Here is a 17,385-nt window from a genome sequence, read left to right as displayed (position 1 = left end):
GCCAAAGGACAGATTTCTACCTGCACCCAGGAGACCAGTGAGATGTCAGCTCCTGCTCATTTCTCCCCACTCACTTTGCTTGGGGGGGACAGACCCTCCCAGAGTTCTGTCCGGTCCCCAGTCCACCACCACAGGGCGCTGGGAGGGTGGCTCTCTTGCAGGTTCGATCCCTTAGGTCCTGAGGGTTTGTTTCCACATGAATTCTGGCCACTGAGAGACAAAGCTCTTACACCTGCCTTTTCTGCAGGACTTTGCTCCCTACCTCCCTGGCTGTTGGAGTCCCCCACTAACTCCCCGTGCCCTGGCAATGAAGTTTTTTTTTGGGGGGGGTGGCAATCCAATAAGAGGTGACTGGAGTTCCTTTGCCCTTATCTTACCAAGAGCAGCTGGTGAGGAGACGTCACTAGTCTGCCATCTTGGAGTTATTTCCTGTGGTACACCTTTTTTAGCGCACACAGGTGCCAATGGCCCTCCTTCAAGGTCAGTATACCTGCCCATTTTAGTTTCTACTCAAAACACTTGTGGTTTTCCTCCCTGGGCATTAGATCCAATACGTGACTCATGCAAAGTGACTAGACCTTCTTGAGAATGTACACTTGCCCAATTCAGTGCAGTGAATGAGTTTCCTATGGCCGCTGGTGTGATTTGTACTTCCCCCCAGAGGACTATAGAGAAATAATGGAGATTTCAGGGTTTCTTGTCTATTTCTGTTCTGCACTTGATAGAGAGAACTCTCAAACATGCATTTGGATTGGTCCAGAATGGGGCATAAAACAGAATCAGTGACACTTCTTCATTTCTTATAATAGAGGGCAGAAGAGAGAGAAAGTGATAAAGCACAAGGTGTAACAGAAATGGCCTACCCACTGTCAGCACTGTCAGGGTGGGGCAGAGTGCTTGTGTGGCACTGAGCAGGTGTCACCTCTAGTCCTGGACTCTAAAGACTGTAGAAAATAAGTTTTCTTCTATTCATTGTTTATGATGTTAGACTTGCCTATATTACTTGGAGCCAGTTCATAGCTATGTAACATTTTATCAGTAGTGAGGCTGAAAGGTATGAAGTATGCCAAAATTTCAGATAAATCAGACCACAGCTTTATGTTCCACCACATTTAAGTTATTTATTAGTGAAATACATGACTTATTCAGAAATTCAAACCATGTACCCAGATGGTCTCAAATGCAGACAATATTTTAATACCAAAAAAAACCATGAAAGCCATTGTTACACTAATTACAATTTTTAATTAAATTGACCTTCTGTGTTTGAATTGCTTAATAAAAGAATGTTGATATGCACTTATATGTAAAGTAGTTTCAACAGGCAAACATTTTCCAGGCCAGAGCATGGCTGAAGGTCTCATGCTGGGTCAGCTGACTATTTTGGTTCAACCAACCTTGATATTTAGGCCATTCAGTATCTACTTAGAAAACCCCACTGTCCCAAGGATACCACAAATTTCCCACCATATATGATCAATGGCATGTCTCAGAACCTTTCATTGGGCCCTTCATCACCAAGATATTCTCCCATTCTGTCTGTTTTTTACCACCTGAAGCCTTTTGAACACAGCAAGTCTCCATCTTATAAAAAAAAATTATTTAATTGTGTGGTGAAAATTGTGTCTGTGCAGGATCAACCTCTATGGGATCTAAAATGACTCCAAGGATGGAAAAATATACAAAAGTGGACCTCAGTATTACACGTGAAGAATCTGGCTGGTTTCTATAAACACAGATACAAGCCCAAGGCATCACCCCACCAAAGATGACAGAGGTAACGTTACAGTGCAAACTGCACTCAAGGGATCAACTGGGAAATAACCCCATCACCAGGCCCCTGGACCTACCCTGCAATCTGGTCCCTCTCCCAGAACTCCCTGGACTTCCCCATGATCCAGCAACTCAGGTGTTAGTGCCTGGCACAGCAGGTTTCCCCATCACCCTGATCTAGGGCTATGGTCAGTGTCTTAATCTATGCATAGGCCATATCACCAGTGAAATATTTGGAATACTGATTTGGTGGATGAGTTTCAGCTCCCTTTCAGCAGTAACCCTATGGGCATTATGTCTCTATTCCTCATTCCCTGGCTCAGCTGAAGATGCTGCAAGTCTGAAGGTTCCAGAGTCCAAATCCCTCTCAGAGTCTTCATTTGGTGGTTGCATTTTTTCATTCAGCTCCTGAAGGACTGCCAGGATATGCAGAGCCTTAGAATCAGCTTTGTTTTTGGAAAGCCGCATTTGGGCCATTTTTTGGAGCTTGTTTTTGATCTTTTCTTTCTCTTTTGATTGCTGGTTTATTTTCACACCTTCTATAAAGTGGTGGATGGCCTTGTCTTCACACCTCAGCTGAAACAGCTGAAAGTTGCCATACTGCAAATGGAGCACTTGTTTGGCAACAGGAGTAAGGTCTTTGCTGAATTCTTTCTGGAAGTAATACTCTGCTTCTTCATACTGACCCGCTATAGCGTGGAGGGTGGCAAGGAAGGAACAGACATGAAAGAGATTTTCGTTGATCTCATCAGCTATTTTCAAATGAGCCACAGCTTGTCCTACTAGTTCCAGCAACTCCTCTCTTTCCCCAAACATTCTGTACTTTCTTTCTTTCATTTTTTCAAGGACTTTTGACCTATAGCAGCACCCAATGTGGCAATGCACATAGGCATTGCCTGGCATGTATTCTAAAGCCTCTCTCAGCAGTTGGATGGCTCGGTCTGGGTCATTTTTTCTTCGATAAAGCTTTGCGGCACTGCGAAGTACATCTGTTGGCCTTGGGGATTTTGCCAAGGCTTCTTCAACTAACCTCTCTCCTTCATCTTCTTCATTCACCTGGTGAAGTTTCAGAGCCAGGAGGACTTTGACATACTGGTTGTCAGGATTCAGCCGAATGGCTTGCCTCAGAGGGTCAATGGAGTTCTGAGAGGGCGGCCAGTTATGTAGACGATAGTTGACGATCGCCAGTCCGCAGGTGAATTCTGGGTTCTTTGGGTTTTTTTCCAGAGCCTTCTCAAAACACATCTTTGCCCTTTCGTTTTGCTTTCCTCCACACTTGAGCCGTGTCCACGCTTCCTCACAGTCAAGCTCAGGACTCTCAATTCTATAGGGACTGGAAAACTTCTCACAGACGTGCTTCACCTTCTCCACATACAGCTGAGCTTCTGAGAGTCGGCCCATGTGATGGTAGACCCAGGCGTAGTTTCCCCAGGTCACCAGGCTTCGGATTTCTGCCTGGCCAGCGTGCTCTCGCTGGATGCAGCCTTCAGCTCGCCGTAAGCATTCGAGGGCTGCTTCGCTCTGGCCTCTGCAGTACTTCACGTAGGCCTGTATGTTGTACAGTGTCGCTTTGAATTCACTGTTCTGAAACTCGGACCGGTGAAACACTTTGTCCTCAAAATCATCCAGGGAGTTTTCTCCCTCTAACATGTTCCAGGTGAAATGGCATTTCAGTTGCTGTAGGCTGCTCTCTAAGGAACTCTCAGTGGTCTCACTGTGGAGAAAGCGAGAAAGATGGACACTTTGAGATAAGATTTCTCTGTCAAGGAATGGGAGCCTGGCAAACCACATTCCCTCCCTCCTAAAGAGTTCATGCTAATCAAGGAACAAACTCTCCTGTTCTTCCTTTTTATATTTTGGCATATGTGTTAATTCCTGCATGAGGAAATGGGAATTTGGGGACCACAGGCAGCACAAGTGTTAGGGAGAGGGCAGAGCACTCTTTTGAATCTGTGGCTAGGTTTCCATGAACGAAGCAGTTTTTGTTAGGCAGCTCTGCCCTCTGCTTTTGAAGGTTTCTGTAGGGACTGCCAAATCTGTGCCAAATTCTTGGGGAGGTGTTTGACACTTCCTCCCATCCCACCATTAAGTCCTCTGCAGAATTAAACTTTTTTCTCCATTGCAACCTTGACTGTCTAAGTGTATTGGCTCTCCAGGTTGGGTGACAACACTAAGTCTCAGTCTCTGGAGAGTCTAGCCCAGGAATTTGTCTGCAACAAATTCTCCAGGTGATTCTTATGCATGCTCAGGTCTGAGAACCACTGTCTTAAGAGCACAGAGGTAAAGCCCTGTGAAAGTCCTAATATCTAAAAAAAAAAAAAAAAAAGAAAAAAAAAACCCGAAGAAAAACTGAAGCATCTGTGTTGTTATAGGAATGATTCTAAGACTATGCTAAAATTCTAGGAAGACTAAGGGTTCTAAAGCTCCTGGGTTACTATGGAAACAGAAATCTGTAAATAGTTTAAAAAGTTTTTTTCTATCAGGAAGACATACAGAATAGCAGGGTAACTATTTTAAGAAGTGAGATCAGGAGCCCTGTAAAAGAAAGGTAATGTGTCTTATAGGGAAGTAAACATGGGGGCCAGTATCCCTGGATTCCAGAACTCCCAGGACTGAGTCTTAGGCAACCAGGTCCAGTCACTTCACCTAGACAGAATAGAAAGCTCCCTTCCTACACAATGAGCTAACCCTTCTTCTCTGTCAAATCTCACGTTTCTGGGATATGGGAGGATGTTAGAGGTGAAGACTATGCCCCCCCAAGCATCTCCAATTCATACTTCAGATATGAAAACTCTAGCCAATCAGAGGAATTGTGGGGTGAAAATCTTTCTCTTAGTTTATCAACCCCCATGCAAAATCTGAGATGAATGACAACATTAAAAATAAAATTCACTTTAGCAGGAAATGGGGTTGTTATTCCAAATATATCTTTTACAATCTCTACTGAAAAGAAATGTTTTGTTAAATAATATTTTGATTAAAAGGCTCCCAACTTAAACCTTTTGAGTAAGAACAGAGAGACAGTGCACAAGAGAAATTCCCTCAGACCCATCTTTAAATGAAGCACCTGCCTGAGGGAACATCTCTCTCTGCTGCCGTCCCTTTCTGATCTCAACCCAGCTCCCCCGGGGCAGCAGCTCTGGAGATGCTCTTGGGAAGTCTGACAGTGTGAGGCACAGACAATAGCTTAGGAGAAAATAACCAGCAGTGCTAAGACAGATTTATAGCCCACACAGAGAGAAGCTTAGGAAGGCTTCAAACAGGCACTAAAATAAAACTGGCCTTTTTCTTGGGAGGATGGCTGGTTAGGATTTGCATTCGAGAATAAGATTGACTAGACATTCAGCTAATCAGGGAAAAAAGAAGAATCTTGAATCTTTACCTCATGGTTGCCGTGCAATTCTCAGCGGCTCTGAAGAGCTGGATTCAGGCTGCCTGCTCTTTAGAAATCTCCCTCCTCTGCTCCGGGTAAATGCTACGGAGACTTATATACACAAGCAGCTTCTGGTTCCTTTTTGTTTCCCTGTAGCTGACGTTACAAAAGAGAAAGAGAAACTGGAAGTGAAATTACCTAACTTCTGTTTCCTTTTCTGCTGTAATACCTGCGCATTGCTTGGCAGGCATTCCAATAGCAGTTATGAAATGCATCTATACCGGATTAAAAGCACGGGCTCTGATGGCACTCTATCTAGATTTGAAATCAGCTTTTATTTATATGGTGCGAAACTCTAGGCAGTGGGTCTCAACCTTCCTAATGCAGCAATGTATTTTCATTGTCAACAAGGGGTTGCGACCCACAGGTTGAGAACCACTGCTCGAGGGTAAATTACTTGATATCTTTGCTATAGTTTCTTCTACTGTGAATTGGGAATAATCCAGGGAGGATAAAATGAGAGAATACATGGAAAGCCCTTATAATGCCTGGTACCTAATAAATAAATGTTAGTTTCCATGATAATTCTTCTTCTTATTATTTTTTGAGACAGAGTCTCACTCTTTCACCCTGGGTAGGGTGCCATGAGGTCATCATAGCTCACAGTAACCTCAAACTTTTGGGCTCAAGAGATCCTCTTGTCTCATCCTCCTGAGTAGCTGGAAATACAGGCACCCCCCACAATGGAGGTTTTTCTATTTTTAGTAGAAATGGGGGGCTCGCTCTTGCTTAGGTTGGTCAGAAACTCCTGAGCTCAAACAATACACCTACCTCACCCTCCCAGAGTGTGGGGATTACAGGGGTAGCCACCACGTCCAGCTCTATGATAATTCATAATTTAACCAAGGCAATCAGAGGAAAAGCTTATGCTTTTGCCTTTCCCACACCTTTGTCTCCTCTGATAATCCGTGGTCCATCATGATTAATGACCCAAACCGGACAGTCTCCAACACCTCTCCGTGTTCTTGGCTTTCCCAAACCCCACAACGTTTTCCTCTCTTTTATTGATATATAGTAATTTGCACGTGTATGGGGGTACATATGAGAATTTTAAAAAATGTATAATGATTAATTCAAGGTAATTGGGGCATGCATCACCTGGAGTGTTTATCATTTTTACGTGCTGGTATCATTTTAAGTCCTCTCTTCTAATTACTTTAAAATATACATAATATTGTTGCTAAACATACTGTAGTCTGCTGTCAAACATCAGAACTTACCTCTTCTACCTAACTGTATGTTTGTACCCATAACAAAGTTCTTTTCCTCCCCACGGCCCTTTGCTCACTATATTCCATCTCTAATATCTATTTTTCTATTCTGTCTGTCCATGAGATAAAGCTTTTTGCTCCCACATATGAATGAGAACATGGGGTATTTGTGTTTCTGTTCCTGGCTATTTCACTTAATATAATGACCTCTAATTCTATCTATATTGCTGCAAATGACATGATTTCATTCTTTGCTAATGGCCAAATAGTATCCTATTGTATACATATACCATATTTTCTTTATTCATTTGTCTATTGACTTAGGTTGATTCCCTATCAATCTTTGCTATTGTGAACAGTGCTGTGATGAACACATGAGTACAAGGATCCCTTAGACAGATTAATTTCCTTTCCTTTGAATATACATGTGTGTGTGTGTATATATATATATATATATATATATATATATCCAGTATTGGGAGCACCAGATCCTATGGTAATTTTATTGTTAGTTTTTTTGGGAGCTTTTCATATTGTTTTCCATAATGGCTATACTAATTTATATTCCTTCTAACAGTGTTTAAGAGTTCCGTTATGTTTTGTCTTTTTTAATAATAGCCATTCTAACTAGAATAAGATGATGTTTCCTTGTAGTTTTAGTTTGTATTTCCCAAATGTTAGTGACGTTGGGCATTTTTTCATGTACCTGTTGGCCATTTGTATGTCTTCTTTCAAGAAATGTTTACTCATGTCTTTTGCCCAGTTTTAATGCCATTATTATTATTATTATTTTACTGTTGAGATGTCTGAGTTCCTTGTATTAGTCCTTTGACAGATGAGTAATTTACAAATATTTTCTCCAATCATGAAGTTGTCTCAGCCAGGCAAGGTGGCTCATGCCTGTAATCCTAGCACTCTGAGAGGCCAAGGTGGGTGGATTACTTGAGCACAGGCGTTCAAGACCAGCCTGAGCAAGAGTGATACTCCATCTCTACTAAAATAATATAAAAGCCAGCTTCTTTTTTTTTTTTTTGGTTCCATACAAATTTTAGGATTATTTTTTCTATTTCTGTGTAAAATGGCATTGGCATTTTGATAGAGATTGCATTGAACTTATAGATTACTCTGGGCAGTATGATAATTTTAAAGGTATTCATTCTTCCGATCTATGAGTATGGAAAGTCTTTCCATTTGTGTCCTCCTTAATTTCTTTCATCAATATTTTGTAGTTTCCCTACTAGAGATCTTTTACCTGCTTTGTTCAGTGTATTCCTAGGGGTTTGTTTGTTTGTTTGTTTTAGATAGATTCTCACGCTGGCACCCTGACTAGAATGCCATGGCATTATAGCTCACAGGAGCCTCAAGTTCTTGGGCTCAACTGATCATCTTGCCTCAATTTTTCTATTTTTAGTAGAGATAAGGGTCTTACTCTTACTTTGGCTAGTCTTGAACTCCTGAGCTCAAGCAATCCACCCATCTTGACCTCCCAGAGTGCTAGTATTATAGGCATGAGCCACCATGCCCAGCCTTATTCCTAGGTATTTTATTTTCTTGTAGCTGTTGTAAATGGGATTGCCACCTTGCTTTCTTTTTCAGCTATTTCATAGTCAAAGTATGGAAATGCTACTGACTTTTTTGTGTTGATTTTGTGTCCTGCAACTTTACTGAATTTGTTTAACAGTTCTATGAATTTGCTGGTGCAGTCCTTTGATTTTTCTAGATATAATAAGATCATGTTGCCTTCAAAAAGGAACAATGTTACTTTTCTTTTTCTAATTTATAGGCCTTTTTTCCCCCTGATTTCTGTGGCTGTGACTTTCAGTTCTAAGAAGACATTTTAAATCTCTACATGTCACTGCAGTATTAGGCACCCCCAGATCACAATGTGTAGCCACAGTGGTTTGTGATGATAAATGAAATGTGTTTTCCTAATTCATACCCTTAATCACAAAAGAGTCATAATGAATATAAGCCCAAAGGGGAAAAAGATAATAGCACTGGATGCCTTTGAGGTTAGGAAATTACATAGATAACAAGTGAAGCATGTTCCCCAGCCAAAATGCTAAGGTAAGTTATTCAGTCTTCAAGTAAGTTATTTACTGTGAAATTTTCTGCCTAGGGCAGGGTAGAAGTAAAGTTTGTGCTTTCTAAAAATCCTCTACCCTTTAATTAGGATGCACAGCTAAGCCTATCTCAGTTGGCAAACCTTAGTTTTAAGTCCTACCCCAAAGGGTCAAGTTATAATTCTATTTATAAGTTCTATTCTATCCTTTAGAAGTGTATGGTAGGTGTTTTAAAAAGTCTGACGTAGGTAAATAGGAATACTGTGGGTTTGCTTTGATTTTTTTATTTGAATTTGCATTCATGAAAACTATTGGATAGACATTTTGAAATCTCATCAAAAAAGGTAACAGCTGGGGAGAAGCATGGAGAAATATTGTGGCCATGGTCACTGTGTTTTGAAACACCTAGACATACCAATTTACCCTACAGAAATCTGTATGGCCACGCCCTATGAATCAGCTGACCTAGTAGCTGGGTTAGTGTGAGAATATAGAATGTGATTGAGAAATAGAAATTCAAAAAAGGAAACCAACTCTCTCCTGGTGTTGTTCCTACTTTGAGAAAAATGAAACTTATTCAGAGGGATATTCGAGATAAAAAAGTTTAACCCAGATTCAAAATATTTCAGAAGTAGGAAAAATTAAGGTTTGGAAATATACTCTAAAAAGAAGAAGTATTGATTTTTCCTAGAGCTCCTGAACTAGTACAAGCCTAGTTGCTATAACAAAGAAGCTCAGAAACAAATGATACTGTAAATGAGGCTTGTTTCTTGCTCACCCAATTGTCCAAAATGGATGTTCCTGGACTATTGGAAGTTCTGTATGCAATGATTCGAGGATATAGATTTCTACCATCCTTTGTATCTATCACCCCCTTGTCTAGAGCCTAGAATTGAGAGCTAAGACTCACTTCTTAACCATGTTTTCCTGGAAGTCACATACATCACTTTCATTCATATTCCACTAAGAGGTGCTAGTTCATGGCCCACTTGGATAGAAGGGGAGGTTGGGAAATGCAGCTCCTGGCTGGGAAACCCCCTTCCCAGTGATAGCTTCAGACATACTATGCAAGGGGAGCCCTGAATCAGGAGGCTCATGAACTGTTTCCATCATAGTATCCTACTCTAACTTTAAGTAACTATGTGTATCCTTCTTCCCAAAAAAGCACATAATCAGACCTTTCCTAAGGGAGCCAATCCAGAGTTAAAGCAATCATTGCACCCAGGTAATGGCCAGGGATCTCTGGGTGATGCATTGTCCTTCCCAATGGTCTGGATGTGACTCCTTGTGGTCTGATGTAAAAAAAAAAAAACAAAAAAAAAACAAATCCTCAAAGGCTAGATAAGCTTAGATAACTCCTGTATACCATGATATCATGTGTATTGTGGCAGGATAACCATAATAAACACTCCCAATTGAAGAAAGGAAACATGGAAGCATCTCAGAGGCAGCCAGTCCTCAGCAATGATACAGTCCAGTTGGACAGGCACTTTGAAGACCCTCCATCCTGATGGTCGTGGAAGTTTCTCAGTTAGACCTTGATTCTGCCCTCTGATTAGAACCATCCTGCTACTGTTCTCCAAACACTGTCTCCATCCTCTAACAGTGCTTTCTAATCTTTTTTATCTCATGGCACAATTGAGCCTGTAGTTAAACTTCCACAGCACACTTAAATTATGTTGATTAAAAAAAAGAGTAAAAGAAAGAGAAAATACTTACTGCACTTTGAACTTCTTTTGAAAATAATTTTATTAATGCTCTTTAAAAATTTTTGTGGCACACCTAAGATCCTCTAATGGTGCACAATGTGCCACAGCACACCAGTTGAAAATCACTGCTCCAGGAGCTTCTTTTAGTCATTTACATTTTTTTTTTTTTTTTTGAGGCAGAGTCTCACTCTGTTGCCCTGGCATCATCATAGCTCACAGCGACCTCAAACTCCTGGGTTTGAGCAAAAACCTCCTGCCTCCCGAGTACCTGGGACTTCAGGCATCTGACACAACTTCCAGCTAGTTTTTCAATTTTTAGTAGACATGGGGTCTCGTTCTTACGCAGGCTCGTCTCAAACTTCTGAACTCCAGTGATCCTCCCAACTTCACCTCCCAGAGTGCTAGGATCATAGGCATGAGCCATTGTGCTGGTCGGTCACTAACATTCTGATCTAACCATCTTTGTTTTAAATTTTGTTTTACTATCTACTTGTTGTGACTGTGTGATATTAATATATGCTATTGGTACAAAATTCAAAGAGATGTACTGTTGAAAGTATGTCTTTTTTCCATATCCACTCTATGGGCTACCTCAGAGGGGACATTTCCTTCCCAAAATATCCTGTGAATACTTGTGCTATATTTTTTATTTCTCCCTTTTATCCTTTCCTCTTTTCCTTCTTTCTTCCTGCCTTTGAACAACGTCAGCATGCTATGCACACTTACGCACTGCTAACATATGTTTAAATAAACCTTGGTGATAGTTTTATATTTTTGCATTTAGAACTGCCTTATTAGTATTAGCATATATTTTATTACTTATTAGTATATATATATATATATTTTGCAATAGATGCATTCTATTCCATGTATAGAATGTTAAAATTGAATTAATGAGAGTTCTCTAATGAATTCTTTTCAGTCTTTGGAATTCTTTTTAGTTCTTTGTTGTTATAACCAAAGCCTTAGGAAAATCCATGTGTATATCTTTGCATAGACATGTCAGGGGGCTATGAAAACCCCATCCCGGGTTCAGGCTTTCTCTGGGTGCCACTAGCAAGCTGTTCCTCAAATTTGAAAGCACTTTGACTCTACTGGCAAAACAATAAAGGAAACCCAGTAGCAGCAGCAGAACTGGCACAAAAAGAGGAAGTTACACAGTAGTGTCTGGCAGTAAGCAAAGTTTTATTTTATAGAACACACTTAAGTTTATGAGCAAATAAGACATACTTAAGTTTAGAAGCAGATAATACACACCTGGCACGAGGGTGTGGCTCTCTTCCACTCAAGTGAGGAAGGACTCCTTGTAGACTTTTTCCTTAGTATTTATTCTCCAATTCCTAGCTTTGCTCCATCTACTTCTTTTTTTTTTTTTTTTTTTTTGAGACAGAGCCTCAAGCTGTCCCCCTGGGTAGAGTGCCATGGCATCACGCTCACAGCAACCTCCAACTCCTGGGCTCAAGCGAGTCTCCTGCCTCCACCTCCCAAGTAGCTGGGACCACAGGCGCCCGCCACAACGCCCGGCTATTTTTTGGTTGCAGCCGTCATTGTTGTTTGGCGGGTCCGGGCTGGGGATTCGAACCCGCCACCTTAGGTGTACGTGGCTGGCGCCTTAGCCGGTTGAGCTATAGGCGCCGAGCCGCTCCATCTACTTCTAATGTTCTAATGTTCTACTTCTAATGTTAATTCTAATTCTATGAATTTTCTTTTGCCTAGGTCCTGATCAAGCTGACTCTGTGTTATTTTTAACTAATTTCTCCTTTAGAAAGTCGCAAAGGTATTAATAGGGCATTGATTAATCATGGGATGCTGACCAGTTTCTTCTTTAAAAAGTTCTGGCTGGGCACGGTGGCTCATGCCTATAATCCTAGCACTCTGGGAGGCTGAGGCGATGTATTGCTTGAGCTCAGGAGTTCAAGACCAGCCTGAGCAAGAGCGAGACTCCATTTCTACTAAAAATAGAAAAAAAAACTAGCCTTGTGGCTGCACCTGTTATCCCAGCTACTCGAGAGGCTGAGGCAAGAGAATCTCTTGAGCCCAGGAGCTAGAGGTTGCTGTGACCTATGGTGACGCCACAGCACTCTACTCAGGGGCAACAGAGTGAGACTCTGTTTCAAAAGTTAAAAAAAGGGGCTTGGCACCTGTAGTTCCATGGTTAGGGCGCCAGCCACATATACCAAGGCTGGTGGGTTCGAACCCAGCCCAGGCCTGCTAAACAGCAATGACAACTGCAACAAAAAAATAGTTGGGCATTGTGGCAGGTACCTATAGTCCCAGCTACTCGGGAGGCTGAGGCAAGAGAATCTCTTAAGCCCAAGAGTTAGAGGTTGCTGTGAGCTAATGATGCCACGGCACTGCACTGAGGGCAACATAGTTAAGACTCTGTCTCAAATAAATAAAATAAATTAAAATAAATAAAAGGTTCTACTGGTCAATCCCTCTGTGGGGATGTTAGGAGCTGAGCAGTACCTGAATTTCAAGACTTTCTAACCATAGTCTTGGCTAGTTCAATTTTTGAAGTAGCCCAGAATAGCCTATCTTTCCTACTCTGCTCGGGTCTAAGCTAAGAAACTGTCCATTTCCTCTGTCGCAGCAATTTCTAACTTTTCATTGTCTCAGCAATTGTCTGCTTTTCTTTTCCTTCTCATACTGTTCCCTACCTGTCCCTAACACCAAGTGCAAATACGGAATAAATATGAGTGGAATTGCCAGGGCAAAGATTCATGTACTCTCAATGACCATTCACAAATTCCCTCCTTCTCTACAATTCATAATCTTCACAGCAATGCATGACAGAGCCTGTTTATCCACGCCCTCATTAGGATCCTCCCAGGAAAGGTGCTTTCGTTCCTGACCTGAAATAGTCTCACACGCAGTGTTGGTTTGTACTGTTCTTTATGTGAGTAACACTGACAAGTATTTCATTATGTTTTCCTGAGCTTTGCACATTTTTTCATTGGGTTGAATTTACCTTCCTGATGTACAGAAACTCTTTCAACATTAAGAAAATTAATACGCTACCTAGTGATGTGTTGAAATGTGAAGTCAGACAACAAAATTCACAAAGTCATCTTAGAAAAAAATGCTACATGCCTCATTGCTGAATATCAGGACATTCATCTTCCAGGTACTCCCCTCAGGAAGGTAGGCACCAATGCCACCACTTCGTTCACCCTTCAAAGCAATTTTGGAATTCTTTTTTTCTGGAGCTCCTTTTCTGGAATGACTATCAGAGCTGTCATTGTCGTGCAGCACACAAAAATACACAGCAACAATAAAGAACACCACTTAGCAAGACACTGCCCCACATTGACACACACCCAGCTGTGTGATACTAATACACCAGGACTATGAAACCTTACTGAGTTGTTAGTATAGTGCTGCCAACGTAAGAGCACTGTGACAAGTTTACAAACTTAATTGTCAGACCTTGAGCAATGACAGCTCTGATGGTCATTCCAGAGAAGGAGTTCCAAAATTGCTCTGAAGAGTGGGCTAGGTGCTGGTGTCAGTGCAGAGCTTCCCAAGGGGAGTCCTTTGAAGGACTCATTCAGCAATGAGGTGTGTAGCACTTTTTCCAGGAAGAGTTTGCAAACTTAATTGTCAGACCTTGTATTATCATTTAGTTTGTCATTTGTCTTTGGATGTTGTTTAGGTGTCTTTTCCATGAAATATGTTTTGCATGCAGTTGAATTTATTAATAGTTTGTCTTATGTTCTGTTTCAAGCTTACAGCTTTCAGACTCTTAAGATTTAAAAAAATTCTCTCAGGAATTCTTATAGTAGTTCTATGATTTACGCTTTGACTTATAGGAAATTTATTTTAGAGTTTAAGGAGCAAGGAGATGGGACTGGTCATCAGTGGAGTTCTAGTCACTCATTCACTCAGCAAATATTGAGTGCCTCTCCTGGGCACCAGGCCATGTGCAGGGCTCTGGTTGAGGGTTTCCTGGGAAACCAGACCATAATCAAGGCCTTCCTGTTATGACTGGGGGCCTGTTCATTGTCCATGATGAACATGTCTTACCTTGCCCAATACCCTTGGCTTTTTGCTTGCCTTGCTACTGGTGTGTCTGGTTATTTTTTGGCCACGAGCACACCAAGAACTGAGAACAGACTGCCCACCTGACAGAAGGGATGAGGAAGGGAAAGAAGGAAAGATAGAAGAAAGGAAACCAAAAGTAAAAAAATAAAGAAAGAAGAAGAAAGGAAACAGAGGGCAAGAACAATGGAAAAGGGGCACAGAAGAGGGTCATGGTACCTCTGCATTTTGCAACGTTATTATGAAGCTCTCATAGTTACGTTATTGAAAAATAACAGCATGAGAAAACCCTCACAATATATTAAGCGAAAAAATGAGAAGAAACTAAAGGCAATATACATCTTAAACTTTGAAACTTTTTTTGAAAGAATCTGTTTTATAAGGTATATGTGCATAAATATCACAAGTCAAAATATTCTGTGCCTGGTTGATGATATAAGAATTATTAGAAGAATTATTCCCCTTATACTATATTTGCTAATATTTTTCTAAAGTTTCTTTAGTGTGCCTGCAATATTTGTATCCTGAGAAAAACCTTTTATGAATCTGGTTCATTTTATTTCATTTCATTTTTAAAAGCTCACTGAGGTTTCAAAATGAAACAGAGGAACCAGGTGGGAATCAGCCCTGATTTAGCTCATCTTCTCTGGAGGCTTTGAGAAGACCATAGAGATGCAGTCTGGGTTGGTGCCCGACTGGGGCTCCTTAGAGAAGAGTTAGCTCAAGGCAGTCTGTCCTTCAATGGGGCTGGCAATATTTATCAGTGAGCTCTGATAAATAAATGCACTTCCTTTAAAACCTCTAATGAACAGCTCCACCCTTCTGACTTCCTTTCCAATAAAGAAACAGAAAAACAAATGCTTGTAAAAATATTTCTGCCAGACTTGCATCTTTCACTGCTGAAAATAAGCAATTCACCAGCCCCCTTCGCTAAGCTCTTGGTTAAGATTTCTACGAGCTTCTGTCAGGAAGAGCCCATGTGAGTCTGGAAGGGCCTCAAAGTTTAAAATACTTGTCTTAACAACAAAACAGTTATTCTCTAGATTAAGATATATTAATAGTGAAGCAGATGCCAAAGTCCAGCACTTAAAAAAATCTACCTGGAGATTCTCAAAGGCACTAAACACAATTGCAAAGCATCAATGCAAGAAACAATTCTTTACCTTCTGGTGACAGGCCGCAGGGCTGCACTGCTGTCCTGCAATGTCCTGGTAAAGCCTGAGCTGACTGCAGAGTCCTCAGGGAGCGGACCACAATGGCATTGAAGGGCACCTTCCTGTGTACTTGCAAATACGAAATGAATGTATCCTGGCAAGTGCAACTAACTTTCAACTACACTGGTTTCCTGCTGGAGGAAAAAGAGATTTTGAGAGGGAGAACTCAACAGGGACAGAATGTTTTGGAGGAAAAATTTGTAAAGAAGTTCAAGGTAGAGGAAAATTTACTAGAAGGATCAGAAAGGTAGCAATCAGAGAAGTATAAATATAAAAAGACCACCAGGCTAGGGTAGCTTCAGGAGAACTGTTGTCATCACTAGACAAATTAATAGTAATATTACTGGCTAATACTGATGGGGAATCTTTGCTTGGGGTTTTATAGAACTCATCTAAATTACTCCATCTGACACCCATGTGAGATATGGCCATTTACCAGATGAGAAAGAGAAGACTCAAAGAGCTTAAACAGCATGCCTAAGGAGGGAAGTCCAGGTCTGTCAGATTCTAGAAGCTCACTTTTTCACGGAGATACTTAAGTGCAAGAACTCTCTGAATCTACACTATGTGGGCTCCAGTTTCAGCTCCAAAATTAATTTGCTATTTGTGTGGACTTGCATCCATTCGTTATCTGTAAAGAGAATAGTATCACATATTCATTAAGTGGCTATGAAGCTCTTAGAATACTGCCTGGCACATCATAGATGTGGCAAGAGTATCTGTTTTTAATTTATGTTCAGAATGGGTTTGGGTATCACTTCTAGTTCCTAGCTCTGTCACCAACTGTCTATGATAGTAGACAAATTGCAAAACAAATCTGTTTTATTCTCAGAGATACAAAGTCATTGGCCTGGATGAACCTTTGTAGGGGAAATTGTGCCCTGATCTATAAGCATGAGACTTGCTTCCTGCTTGAGAGATATAGAGAATTACAAGAATGGCATGTGAATCGGGCATGTGAGTTGTGTACGTGCAGGAGGTCAGAAAACTGGTCTCCAAGACAGAATGTCTCTGTGAGGTGCGGGAATACCAGCCCTAATGGTTATGGTGAAGATTCTCTACATTCTAGAAGTCTCTTGATGCTGGAGGAAGAGGTCTTGCTTAAGGTCTGAGGTTTTGCAAAAACAATTTGGGGACATTCTGTCTGATACTTTCCATATTCCTCCTTTTTAGTGCTGATGTCTCATAAGTCACTTTTAACTACTTTTACCTGCTTTATGGTAATAAATAATGGAGTCAAGTTTAGCTCAGGAGGGATCCTCCAAGTTTCTCAGTACACCAACACAGACTTGTGTCAAGCCTCTTCATTCCTGCATCAAAACCCCCTCATCTGGTGATTGCAAACCCATTCAGGCCTTTAAAGACCTTTCTCAGCATAACTGTCAATGACTCTAAAATCTGATGAATCCATGTCCTGGAACCAAGTTCCAGGTTCAGACCAGCTTGGGTCAGAGGTTCTGGGAAAGTTACCTAGTATTTCTGTTATTTTGTTTCCATCTCTATGGAATGGGCAGCAAAGCTTAGCTCTTGTTTTATCAATAGCGACAATGGAGACTGTATGTGAAAGCACATGGAGCTCCAAAGAGAAAACTCTAATAGTACCATAACAGTTGATTCTAATAGAGACCAGGAGCCAAAGTCAAATACCTTTCAGTCAGGACCACTAAGTGGGGAACGTATGTTCAATCCTGAGTAGCTAGCCCTATGATGTTCATGCCAGAGGACTGGATTTCATATTTCAATGATGCACTTATTGCCAGATATCATCATCCATCCTGCCTCAATCTAATGCCTTCTCTAAAACTGACATTTATACTCTAAACTGGTTCCAGACTGAGATGTTTTCCCAAATTCTTAAGTTGAAAAAGGCAAGTAAACTACTTGAGTTTCAGTCTGTCCCTACCACTTACTAATTATTTGACCTTGGATAATTACTTGATC

The 17,385-nt window shown here is 41.0% G+C and overlaps 1 protein-coding gene across 2 annotated transcripts; it reads right to left on the bottom strand.

The window, feature by feature from the left end:
- Positions 1–1,109: 1,109 nt before the first annotated feature.
- IFIT2 (interferon induced protein with tetratricopeptide repeats 2) lies at positions 1,110–15,420 on the bottom strand. 2 transcript variants are annotated; one of them, XM_023509647.1, is made up of 3 exons: positions 15,394–15,420; positions 5,156–5,302; positions 1,110–3,487 (listed from the first exon to the last, which is right to left on the bottom strand). In XM_023509647.1, the coding sequence occupies exons 2-3, from the start codon at positions 5,158–5,160 to the stop codon at positions 2,074–2,076; spliced, it is 1,419 nt and encodes a 472-aa protein (XP_023365415.1). In that variant the 5' UTR covers positions 5,161–5,302; positions 15,394–15,420; the 3' UTR covers positions 1,110–2,073. The 2 variants fall into 2 exon arrangements, with proteins under 2 accessions (XP_023365415.1, XP_012656799.2); XM_012801345.2 differs by lacking the exon at positions 15,394–15,420 and having other exon boundaries at positions 5,156–5,304.
- Positions 15,421–17,385: the final 1,965 nt, after the last annotated feature.

The sequence above is a fragment of the Otolemur garnettii genome, unplaced genomic scaffold, assembly GCF_000181295.1.
Source record: "Otolemur garnettii isolate 467f Iridium unplaced genomic scaffold, OtoGar3 scaffold00008, whole genome shotgun sequence".
Lineage (NCBI taxonomy): Eukaryota > Metazoa > Chordata > Mammalia > Primates > Galagidae > Otolemur > Otolemur garnettii.
Note: the sequence above shows the minus strand (reverse complement) of the source record. Positions and strands in the feature narration are given on the sequence as shown.